At 50.7% G+C, this 12,424-nt stretch overlaps 1 protein-coding gene across 1 annotated transcript in view; it reads left to right on the top strand.

Annotated features, from left to right (window-relative positions):
• Positions 1 to 11,862, top strand: part of clasp1a (cytoplasmic linker associated protein 1a) — a 53,807-nt gene extending 41,945 nt beyond the window's left edge. Inside the window, exons 26-40 of the mRNA XM_067228182.1 lie at positions 301 to 548; positions 946 to 1,009; positions 1,296 to 1,459; positions 1,619 to 1,697; positions 1,802 to 1,945; positions 3,482 to 3,631; positions 3,933 to 4,039; positions 5,341 to 5,488; positions 5,608 to 5,854; positions 8,299 to 8,355; positions 9,018 to 9,208; positions 9,399 to 9,527; positions 9,678 to 9,884; positions 10,195 to 10,311; positions 11,064 to 11,862. Of these exons, the coding sequence (XP_067084283.1) occupies positions 301 to 548; positions 946 to 1,009; positions 1,296 to 1,459; positions 1,619 to 1,697; positions 1,802 to 1,945; positions 3,482 to 3,631; positions 3,933 to 4,039; positions 5,341 to 5,488; positions 5,608 to 5,854; positions 8,299 to 8,355; positions 9,018 to 9,208; positions 9,399 to 9,527; positions 9,678 to 9,884; positions 10,195 to 10,311; positions 11,064 to 11,150 (2,139 nt within the window). The 3' untranslated portion in view covers positions 11,151 to 11,862. The remainder of the gene's footprint in view (positions 1 to 300; positions 549 to 945; positions 1,010 to 1,295; positions 1,460 to 1,618; positions 1,698 to 1,801; positions 1,946 to 3,481; positions 3,632 to 3,932; positions 4,040 to 5,340; positions 5,489 to 5,607; positions 5,855 to 8,298; positions 8,356 to 9,017; positions 9,209 to 9,398; positions 9,528 to 9,677; positions 9,885 to 10,194; positions 10,312 to 11,063) is intronic.
• Positions 11,863 to 12,424: the final 562 nt, after the last annotated feature.

Genomic DNA, 12,424 nt, shown 5'->3' with positions numbered 1-12,424 from the left:
GTCTTCCAACATCATACACTCTCTAAGGTCTTTAAGGCTTACTAATGACACAGACGTTATCTTTTGATACTCCGCCGACAACAAGTGAAATCGACCCAGTTCGATTGTCACAGGTAGTCAGTAGTCAATCTGTTTCAGTAAAACACAACCAGCATGGCTCCCTGAGCACCAACAAAGGAAATACCCATCATATCCCATCATGCCTAACTGACTGAGCCAGAGCGGGCCGCCTCTGACAGACCACCCATCCCTCAACGTCACTCACCTTTGACCCCCCCCCCCCCCCCCCCCCCCCCGCAGAGGAAGCCGATGCGGCGGCGCTACGAGTCCCCGGGGATCTACTCAGACGACGACGCCAACAGCGACGCCAGCAGCGCCTGCTCCGAGCGCTCGTACAGCTCCCGCAACGGCGGCGGCCTGCCCCACTACATGCGTCAGACGGAGGACGTGGCCGAGGTGCTCAACCACTGCGCCAGCTCCAACTGGTCTGAGAGGAAGGAGGGGCTGCTGGGCCTGCAGAACCTGCTGAAGAGCCAGAGGATCCTCAGGTGAGGAGCTGGGGGTGAGGCGCTGGGGGTGAGGGGTGAGGCGCTGGGGGTTGGGGGTGAGGCGCTGGGGGTGAGGCGCTGGGGGTGAGGGGTGAGGCGCTGGGGGTTGGGGGTGAGGCGCTGGGGGTGAGGGGCTGGGGGTGAGGCGCTGGGGGTGAGGGGCTGGGGGTGAGGCGCTGGGGGTGAGGCGCTGGGGGTGAGGGGTGAGGCGCTGGGAGTGAGGCGCTGGGGGTGGGGTGTGACGGAGATGGGTGGGGGGAGGGGTGGAGGGGGCGGGGTTATGGTCCATGCCACTGGGATGAACCTGCCCAGCATTTGTTCGGTCAGGTTCCTTGTTCCGAGCCGGTTTACTGTGCAGTGACGGTAGTTCTGATGTGTGTGTGTGTGTGTGTTGCAGCCGCGTGGAGCTGAAGAGACTGTGTGAGATCTTCACCAGGATGTTTGCCGACCCACACAGCAAGGTACCGAACCCATCCCACAGGAGGGCCAATGACCTGCATTGGCCCATGACGTTTTTTTGGCGCAATTTATTCCGAAAAAGCATGTTACTAAGTGCTGCGTCACTGATTTTGCTCTTACTAATCACGTGTGTGTCTCTTGTTGCACGCTCTGCTGCCGTGTGGATTTCAACAACAGAGAGTAAGTGTGGGATATCATTCCCTCTCACAGTGACTTCCACCGCCTTTTGTGGTCAAAATGAGGGTCTTTGCTGTAGAAATCACACAATGTGTTTGTGTGTGTTGTCAGGTGTTCAGCATGTTCTTGGAGACCCTGGTAGACTTTGTCACGGTGCACAGAGAGGACCTCCAGGACTGGCTGTTCGTCCTGCTCACCCAGCTGCTGAAGAAGATGGGCGCAGACCTGCTGGGCTCCGTCCAGGCCAAGGTCCAGAAGGCTCTGGACGTGACCAGGTCTGGACCTCACTCAAACCTACGTGTTCAAGAAAGAGAGATTTTGAAATACTCCTTTTCGTTCAGATAAGAGGGGATAAACGAACTAGAACATCTCAAAACAGCTGCATCCATCCCTGTACCAACCTAGCCACATTCCTTTTTCTGTCATCTTTTCAGGGAGTCTTTCCCCTTCGACCAGCAGTTCAACATCCTGATGAGGTTCATCGTGGACCAGACACAAACGCCCAACCTCAAGGTACCAAAGTCTCCCAACTGGACACTGATCACGACCGGCTTCGGGGTCGGTCCGGCTTCCGAGACTTTGTATCTCCACCCGGCAACTCCCTCTGTGTCTTGCAGGTGAAGGTGGCCATCCTGAAGTACATCGAGTCCCTGGCCAGGCAGATGGACCCCACAGACTTTGTCAACTCCAGTGAAACACGCTTGGCCGTGTCTCGCATCATCACGTGGACCACAGAACCCAAGAGTTCCGACGTCCGGAAGGTACGGAGAGGTCTTCCCTGACCGCTGCTCTGGACGAGCCTGTCTAAACCTTACATATAGCTTCGTTCAGCTGACCTTCACAAAACCTATGAAGCCTGTATAAATGTGTATCCAGACTGATCTGAATAACCCGTGTTTCATTTCAGATAGGCCTTATGCTCCTAGACCTGGGTACTATCTGCTGCAGTCTTGGGTGTGGTATCTTAGTGCCTAAGCTTTCTACCTAAATCCCACCTTTTAACAGCAACATGCTTCCTACAGAGTTAATAGGGCTGAATTAACTTCCTACGCTTAGGTAAATGAAGGGATTTGCAAACCGTATGTGTTCAGTGTGGACTATGATCCATCTGTTCTAGAGTACACACGGTAGGCCAGACATCAGGGATTGTGTGTGTTTATGGATGCCACGGTTACATAACGTTATCGTGGGTGCCCTCAACGCTCCCCAGGGACGGCCTTGACTCCCCTCTTGCCCCAGTTTGTCCCATGCTCATGCACATCATGTGTCCCCCCCCCCCCACCCCTCCAGCACCTTCTGTTTGTCTTTCCACCCGTGGTTCCAAACTTAAGTCCTCCCCCACGTTCGCACGTATTGCTCGCACGCTAGGGAACCTCAGCTTGTTGTCCTGTGTGAATGGATCCACCTGTTAACGCCCCCGTTCCGCCCTGCCACTGTGCCCCAGACGCTTCATAACTGGGTGAGCGAGGAGCTAGCAGGCAGGCCCCTCGCCACGGCTTTACTGTCCACGGAGGGCAACCTGGAAGACAGGTGTAAGCAGGTAGTGCCCCACCAAACACACCAATCGCCACCCAGCACGCACCTCCGACCCGCTCCGCCCCTCCTTCTGCGACCTCTAACCCCTCCCGGCCCCTACGCACACGGGGAGCCCCTCCGGCGTGGCCTTTCTTCTTCACCTTCTGACCTCTAGCCCTGTCGCTCTCTAACCCAGCTATGCCTCGCACACCTGACTGCAGATCCACCAGTCTGACGTCGGCTGAAGTAGTTACTAAGTGTGGAGGCTGACGGTGTTTGTGACTGTTAGACATATGCAAATGGAAATTTGCTCTTTTGCTCTTTTGGCCTGGTTAAAAATTGAACCGTATGAACTGGATTGCCGTGTTTTCTTCCTCTTTGTGCGTAACACATTTGTGTCTGTCCGGATCCATATTAACAAGCTCTTGTCCATCTGCATGTTGATCGTTATGTGTTGTGGAACAACAACCTAGGCAGGATGATTTAACACTGCACTTCTTAAATGTATAACTGTGCCAGATAAGAAAACCAATGTTTTTGTAGGACTACATCTGAATGGCGTTGCACTTGCATGGTGTGACAACACCAAGGCGCTACAAACAGTGTCAAATTAGGTTGGACGTCTGTGCCAATGTAGACCTGGCAATATAGCCAGGTCTAATAATATTCACTGTACTTCCCAGAGGGTTCATCCGTCAAGACAGTACAGTAACAGTAACAGTACAGTAACCAGCACTGACCATGCCCTCCCTGTGCCCCGTGTGCCCTGCTGTGCCCTGCAGGCTGCCCAGGTGGTGCTGATCTCTCTGTTTGAGCTCAACACCCCTGAGTTCACTATGCTGTTGGGGGCTCTGCCCAAGACCTTCCAGGACGGAGCCACCAAGCTGCTCCACAACCACCTGAAGAACTCCAGCAACACCAGCAGCAGCGTGGTATGACCCATGGGCACAGTGGACCTGCCTGTGTACAACCTCACTCGAAGCCATATTTACATTTAGTCATTTAGCAGACGCTCTTATCCAGAGCGACTTATAGTAAGTACAGGGACATTCCCCCGAGGCAAGCAGGGTGAAGTGCCTTGCTCAAGGACACAACGTCAGTTGGCATGACCGGGAATCGAACTGGCAACCTTCGGATTACTAGCCCGATTCCCTCACCGCTCAGCCACCTGACTCCCATATTGATTGAGTGTTTAATGCCAGTTATTTTTTCCTTCTTTTTTTCCCCCTAAAGGGTTCTCCAAGCAACACGATTGGCCGAACTCCACCCCGCCTCACCCCCAGTCGGTCCAGCCCCCTGACCTCCCCAACCAACTGCTCCCATGGAGGACTGTCTCCCAGGTACGCACACGCAATCACCTGCTTATCAGTGTGTCGTCGTGACCCCCTGTGGTGGCGCTGGGCTAACGTAAAAAGGCTTGTCGTGCTGAGTGACTTTGTCTCGCTGACCGCCGACGAGCGCGGTGACGAGTGAGCTGCTCTGGACTCCCACTGTCGTGTCAGGAAGTCAGGAAGTCATGTGACATGACGGCTCCATCCGAGCAGCTCACTCCCTGCGTCCTTCTGGCCTCTCTAGCAGAAACCCACGTACGCAAAGAGAATCTAGTTTCTACAAACAGCCAAATGCAAAGATACGGACTCATCGTGAAACTGTGCCTGGGCAGAGCCGCAGTCTGTTTGGTCATAAGGGGTTCGTCTTTGGACGCTTGTGGGTTTCTGGTACACTCCAGTGCTCTTCTTAACACGTGCGCCTAACCTCAACGCTCAGTCTCTTCTTCCTTTGTCTCTTGTCTTTCTCTCCCTCTCCGCACCTCTCTCCTGCTCTGTGCTTCCTTGTGTTGTTGTTGTTGCCCCCCCCCCCAACTTGTTGTTGTTGCCCTCCCCCCCCCGGTCATCCTTTCCGTCCGTCCTTCCCTCGCGGCCGTGCTGTGGCTATAGTCGGTTGTGGGGTTGGAGTGTCGACGGGCTGTCAAAGCACCCCCTTCCCCCTCCTCTGCCTCTCTCCACCCCTGCCGCCCCCTCCCTCAGGGTCCTCCGCAGAGCTTACTCTCCCAGGTAACACACCCAGAGGCTCGGCAGAGCAAGGCAAGGAGGGGGAAACAGGAAGTGCACAAAACAGTGACCGCTGGTCCTCTTCCTTTCTCTTGGGAATCATAGCCTCGTTTGAGGACAGTACTTTTTCAAAGTTATTATTAGCGGCTCTTGTTTCTTCTCTATTACATTTACATTACATTTACATTTAGTCATTTAGCAGACGCTCTTATCCAGAGCGACTTACAGTAAGTACAGGGACATCCCCCCGAGGCAAGTAGGGTGAAGTGCCTTGCCCAAGGACACAACGTCAGTTGGCATGACCGGGAATCGAACTGGCAACCTTCGGATTACTAGCCCGACTCCCTCACCGCTCAGCCAACTGACTCCTATTACTGTCTAGAGTTACTATCCTCAATTTCCGCTTACTAATAAACTAATCGAGGACCTCGGTCGAGAACGCATCCTTGCCTGGTTTTGTCTTCTTGGGTTCACAAGCCCTTTATGGAACACAACCCCTTTGCATGGTGTAAGACCCAACCAGCCGGTGTAGTTGTTCACGTTAGCCTGTCTGACAGCCCTCCCCTCACCTGTGGCCTCTGTGCTTGCAGCATGACGGAGTACGACACGGAGAACATGAACTCCGAGGAGATCTACAGCTCGCTGCGCGGTGTCACCGAGGCCATCCAGAGCTTCAGCTACCGCAGCCAGGAGGACCTCAACGAGCCCATCAGACGAGACGGCAAGAGGGACGATGGCGTGAGTGAACGCGGCGGCGTCTGGTCAGGGGCTCAAGCAAGCACGGTGGTCAGTCCTCCTGATGGTTTGTCTCTATCCCCATCCTCCCCCCCCCCCTCTCTGTGTGGCTCTCTCTCCAGGCTGGGAGGGAAGGAGGGGTGGCCTCCCCGGGCTCTGACGCCCGCCTGGGGCTGGATGTGGTCGAGGGGGGGCGTACCGCCCTGGACAACAAGACCTCCCTGCTCAACACCCCATCGCCCCGCTCCTTCTCTGGGCCGCGGGGCCGCGAGTTCGCCCCCTACGGCTACGGGGACACCATCAGCACCTACGACAAGAGCGCCCTGAAGGAGGCCGTGTTCGATGACGATGTGGAGCAGTTCCGTGACTGTGAGTCCTCCTTGACCTCTGACCGCCCGGCCTGTCATTGACCCCCCCCCCCATCCTGACCCATGTTGTTATGTGACCATGAGGTGTTGTGGGTGTCACCAAGGAGTATGGTAGCAGTCATACTGGCAGCTGGTTTTGGTGCAAAACTCTCTTTTCCATATATTTTCCTTGCATGTATAATGACAAACAAAAGAAGGAATTCCAGAAATAATCAAACTGAATAGCCAACAATACTACCACCCAACATACAACAGAAGACAGCTCTCCCATATACTAGAAATTATTAAACACACTTATAACCTGTAACTACGGTGGCCCTAAAGTGCAAATCACACCCACTAATATGATTGCATCCAGCAAATGAAAACACTCCCCCCAAATACGAGTCAACTCCCCCCACATAGGATGACTTGCTCACTTCCCCCCAATACAAAGACACGGGTTTGTATTGGAAAGGGTTGGTACTACATTTCGTCGCTGAATGGATGCAGTAACTAACTAGAAATAAGAAATTGATCAACAGAAGTACAAAACGCAATAGCCTGACAAAGTTACGTGCACCAGGGACATTTGTTTGGCTATCAAAGCATGTAGCAAATAGTAGGCTACTTATGCAAAAGTATAAATTGCGTATCAAACGTAAAAACTTAAAAATCGATAACCAAACAACTATCCTGGTCCACGTAACTCTGTCATTGTGGCATTTCGTTCTTCTGTCGTGGACTAATATATTATTTTTTTCTTCTAAAAAGTCCTGCTTCCTTCAACTGCGTTTTTAGCGTGCTCATAGGCTACTTATTTTAATGTTGTGAAACGTTAACAGCAGGCACGTGTACAGATAGACCCAAGTGGTGCTCAAGCACCTGTCCTTTTGCCCTTTGCCTCCTTCTGCTGGAGCCCAATTTTTTCTTCATTCATCAATATTTAAGAATAAAAATGACTGTCATCTGTCAATTCCCCCCAAATGTGTTTTGATATCTGACGGGGCATTTATTTGAGTTCTTGTGAGAATTTCGCCCCGACATGCTGCGCGGCGCTGACAAGCCCCCGCCCCTCCCTCCTCCTCCTCCACTTAGTGCTCATGCAGTGATGAGCCCCAGGCCAAACGACTGCAGCCTACTTCTTCTCTGACCCGCATCATCAGACAAACAGGTAATGACGGTGTTTGTGCAATCCCTCAACGTTGTTTGGTGATAAATTAACCACAACATTAGCGCAGCTGAAAACATTACGTCGCAACTGGTCCGACGTTTCCTAAAAAACTCAGGAAATTCGTGATTTCCAAGCCTTGTCCAGATGTTTACTGACGTGTGTCATGTTTAATCAAGAGAGAGAGAGATGCAGGCATGCAGGCATAAATCATTTTGACAATGAGTGCCCTTTTTTGGTTTGAGTACCTGCCCCCCAAAATGTCTGTGCACGTGCCTGGTTGACATCATATCTAATATTATTTCATAGGAATGTCCCTGATTAAAATAAAGAGTAGTGCAAGTCATGACTCTGAATTGTTAACATGTTTATTATTTTCTTCCAACCAAAACGATCAACTTCATTGATAATGACAGAGTTACGTGGACCGGGATGGTTGTTTGGCTATCGATTTTTACGTTTAACACGCAATTTATACTGTTGCATAAGTAGCCTACTATTTTCTACATGCTTCGATAGCCAAACAAATGTCCTGGTGCACTAACTCTGTCAGGCTATTGCATTTTGTACTTCTGTCGATCAATTTCTTATTTCTTGTTAGTTACTGCATCCATTCAGCAACGAAGTGTAGTACCAACCCTTTCCGTTGAGTTAATGTAATGTGTTTTTGAGTTAATGTCGTTTCCCATTTGGCTGAGCGTTTCTTTGTATTGGGGGGGAGGTGAAGGGGGAGGAGGTGAAGGGGGGGAGGTGGGGGGTGTCTCTGAAGAGACTTCAAGTCATCCTATTTGGGGGGAGTTGACTCATATTTGGGGGATGCACTCATATTAGTTGTTGTGATTTGCATTTCAGGGCCACCGTATTGTAACTCATTATTCATAACCACAAATATTTTTCCTAAACATACAACACACGTGCGTATAGCAAGGACTATAAACATTTCATCCAAATGGTACGGATCTGGTAGCACCAAATTTGCCCTAAAGAAAACCGTAAAAGGCGTGTATAATCGGTCAAGTCAAGCCGGTACCATGCAGTGGAAAAGCGTCAAATGACGTTTTGGCAACAGGACCTGTGTGATTGGAGAAGGGGTATGAGCCTCGTCACACCACATGGTGGTTTAGTGTCACAACAGGAGTGGTGTGGCGTTCCCACCCAGGACGTGGGCGTGGCTCCTTGTCTGTGGTGGTTGCTGTTGTCATCATCACATCCCTTGCTTTGTGTCCTTCTCCTCCCATCCCCCTGGATCCATCCATCCATCTTCTCCTTCTCCCCTCCATCCACCTCCTCTCCAGGCCGCCGGCAGGACTGTGGAGAAAACAAGATGGTGGTCGTCAAGGGCTTTGCACCTGGTAAAGACCCCGCCCCCACCCCCCCTCTTGATAACCCCCCCCCTTTCCTCAATGGCTCCCTACCCCCTTTATCTTGATGACTTGTTTGACACCTTTCTCACGCTACTAATGCCCAACTGAACTTGGCTGGTCTTGGTTAGACTTTTCATGTTGTTCACAGCAGGCTGTTTCCTTCACTGCAGTTAATCAGGCCCAGCCCGAAACATTTCTAAATGTCTGACTTGGGTGACAAGGGTAGTAGGGCTGAGGGTACCTGCTGTGTATTCGCAACGTGTCATCTCTGTCCCATCTCTATCCATCCGTCTCTCCTCTTCCCGCATATAGCATCACGATGTGCTAGCTACGCTGTTGTTGCACAGCTTCCGTGCCGTTTGTTCAAAGAAACATGGCTGACGGCTCATATCAAGGCTCTCTAACCTCAAATAAATGCCTATGCTGTTAAATCTTAATCCATAAAATGCATGCAGACAATATTGCTTTATTGCACAGTTATCATAAAAGACTAATCACACAAATGTGCATCAACGCACGTGAACACAGATCACTTAACAGCTGTTCAGCCGGTAGGGTGCTCTTACACCTCCGTGGCGGCACACCGGACCCCATGTCCAGACACGTGAAGATTGTGGCCGTTATAGTCCCTCTGTACCTGTCCTGAGCAGTTCCCCATCACCACTCAGACCTGGTGGCCGACCTGCTGAAGGAGCTGTCCAATCACAACGAGCGCGTGGACGAGCGCAAGGGGGCGCTGGTGGAGCTGCTGAAGATCACACGGGAGGACAACCTGGCCGTGTGGGACGAGCACTTCAAGACCATCCTGCTGCTGCTGCTGGAGACCCTGGGGGACAAAGACGTAGGTCTGCCCACCCCCCGAGGGGGGACGTGTGTCTGGGTGTGTGCGGGCCTGAGTGAGGGTGTGTGTTTACCGGACGCCTGTGTGTTTGTGCGCTGTACGAACGGAGTGTCTGTCGAGTCTACCGTGCCGTACGAGTGCGTACGAGCCCTCCGACGGCATCCGATGATCCCTCCCTCCCTCCCCGCAGCACACCATCAGGGCCCTGGCTCTGAGAGTCCTGAAGGAGATCCTGAGGAACCAGCCCATCCGCTTCAAGAACTACGCTGAGCTCACCATCATGAAGACCCTGGAGGCCCACAAAGACTCGCACAAAGAGGTATGCCCTCCGACCGCTCACGTATGGGGAAATCACTTTGGATTTGCGAAGACGTTGCCTATTAAGACGGTAGCTTAATCATTCTGAGACTCATGTGCAGAGTAATATAGAGACTCCTTCCTCTTTCTCGCTGTGTGTGTGTGTGTGTAGGTGGTGCGGGCCGCAGAGGAGTCAGCTGTCACCCTGGCAGGCTCCATCCATCCAGAGCAGTGCATCAAGGTGCTGTGCCCCATAGTGCAGACGGCCGACTACCCCATCAACCTGGCCGCTATCAAGATGCAGACCAAGGTGATCGAGCGCATCACCAAGGAGTCCCTGGTCACCCTGCTGCCCGACATCATCCCCGGGCTGCTGCAGGTCAGTACATCACCCCCCCCCCCCTCCCATGGCTCTGCTCTGTCAGAGGTTCTGTTCAATGGTAGCTTTTTGCAGGGAAAGTGACTTTCAGACTTATTTTGGATGTGGGTTGAAAGGGCTGGGGTGTGTGTAACTGTCAGTTTTGGACCCGTCATATTTGGACAGTTGGAACAGTTTGCCTTATTTGTACCAGGAAATGTTTGCTTGTACTTTTCCCTCCTGCACACACCCACCTCCTACCTCCCATGTGACCTGTGTATGTTTGGCTGACTGCCAGTCACTGATGCTCGTTGTGGCTGTGTGTTCCCAGGGCTATGACAACACAGAGAGTAGCGTACGCAAGGCCAGCGTGTTCTGTCTGGTGGCCATCTACTCCGTGATTGGTGAAGACCTCAAGCCACACTTGGCCCAGCTCACCGGCAGCAAGGTACGTGTTGCCATATGCCTAAAGTCCTCATGCGCACACAGACAAACATGCACCTGCCCCCAAAAGACAAGCCCCTTGTTGGTTTTCCATGTTTTTATTTGACCTCTGGGTTCAATTGACCTCCCTGCCAAAGGTACATGGTAATATATGTCCTTCATGAACTTTCTGCACTGCAGTGTGTCCTTCAGTTAAATAAAGGTGCTGGACTGGTCTTTCCCCCTTGACAGTGTTTGGGCTTGATCCAGTCTGTTGGTTATTGGATAGTGGATATTGACGCCGGTTGCGTAAGCCTGGTTACAGAACACTGGCTCGACGCTACAGCCGAGTTAGCCTTCACACCCTGTCGGAGAGCCCCGTCACACTGCTGGCCCTGCAGAGAGGAGCTCCTACAGCACAGGGATCTGTTCAGTTAGCAGTAGACATGGGCTCCTTACTACACCAAGCAAGAATTTCACCAAGCAGGTGTTTCATTTGTCCAAGACTAGAAACGTTTTGATATTTACATTTAGTCATTTAGCAGACGCTTTTATCCAAAGCGACTTACAAGAAAGAGCAAAAGGTGCGTAGGTCAATGATCATAAACAACGAGATAGCCCCAAAAACAAGGGTTTAGCTGTTTATAGCCATGTCTTAAATTCACGCTTCCTGTCAGGAAGGTCAGTATTTTAAAAAGTATTGAGCTCAGGAAAGGGACAATTGTCCATTAGTCCAATGTACACAATTAAGCTGCATTTTATTCTATTCTGTTTCAGATGAAGCTGCTAAACTTGTACATTAAGAGAGCCCAGACCACCAACAGCAACAGCAGCAGCTCCTCTGACGTGTCCTCACACAGCTAGTGGAGCAGGGGGACCTCCACCTCGTCTGTCTGCTGCTGGCCTGGAGGTGGAGGAACATCATGGAATGACCTGAGATATAGTAGTGCCTGACCTTCTCCTTCATCTCCTGAGCTTCAGCCCGTTGGACTCCTACAGCAGACCCTGTCTCCATGCCCACCCGTCATGGCTGCCCTTGGTTCAGTTCTGTTCCCCTGATGTTCACTCCTGATGAGTTTCTGTTTCCTCAGTAAACCTTCTCCTAGTTTCTGCATCATCTGTTTCCTCCCGTTTGTACGGAATGTTGGATTGTTGAGTTTCTACATAGAGGATTCCTGCGTTCTGACTGTTCTAAAGGTTCTCAATAGGAGGCCAGTTGATCTACGACAACACGTCAGGTGGGCTGGTTGTTTTTCCCTAATGTAAAATGGTCTGTTGAGCTTTTCCAGTGGTTGCCGGAAGGTTGTTATGCTGTGGTGTAATAATATTCTGACGTGTCTCTAGATGTTACTCCTAATCCACTTGTTTAGCTGGAGGAACAGCTTCTGAAGGGGCAGAAGTAAAGTTATTTCACTTTCGATTTTTTTTTGGTGATAAAGAATCATTTGGCTGGCCCAGTGATGATGTAATGCCCATTTGGATCTGGCAAAACTTGGGGGGGAAAAAGTACATTTAACATGTATAATTACGTCACGTAATTATAAGCATTATTTAAAAATAAAATTGGAGAACACCAGTTTGACACAGTGAAGTTTGTTTGTCACTTTAATTTTGTCACTTTGAAGACTAAAGGTCTATTACGTTATACCTTTCGTCTATAATTTGGATTTAAAAAAAATTACCTGAAAGTGACAAAATGTTGAATTTAAGTTGAGCCCATCTTAAGACCTTCACGCAAGAATTACAGGAATACCATCTAAATGGCTCTCGTTTTCTAACTAAAAGACAATCTGAGATGAAAACTGGCATAAAATTAGCAATCAGGTTTGTGACAAGGTCCTCTTTTTTGTGCTGTTAAGTATGTTGAACACTGAATGACCCACCAAGTTTAGATTGGAAACAATCAGCCTGTTATCAGTGTTGTCAGCTAAACACCACACAAAGGCTCAAAACATTACTTTTTACTCATTTTTTGTTTTATAAACACACTCGTGTGTACCTGTTGCAAGTCTACGACACTGCTGCTTAAAGAAGTCCACCGTGTTTGACATGTGAATATCACATTATGTAAATAGTGTTACCAGGCTCAGTGTTTGAGGTAAAACTGTTGAGACTACCAGGTTGTGTGTTATATATAT

The sequence above is a fragment of the Osmerus mordax genome, chromosome 2 (genome assembly GCF_038355195.1).
Source record: "Osmerus mordax isolate fOsmMor3 chromosome 2, fOsmMor3.pri, whole genome shotgun sequence".
Taxonomy (NCBI): domain Eukaryota; kingdom Metazoa; phylum Chordata; class Actinopteri; order Osmeriformes; family Osmeridae; genus Osmerus; species Osmerus mordax.
Note: the sequence above shows the minus strand (reverse complement) of the source record. Positions and strands in the feature narration are given on the sequence as shown.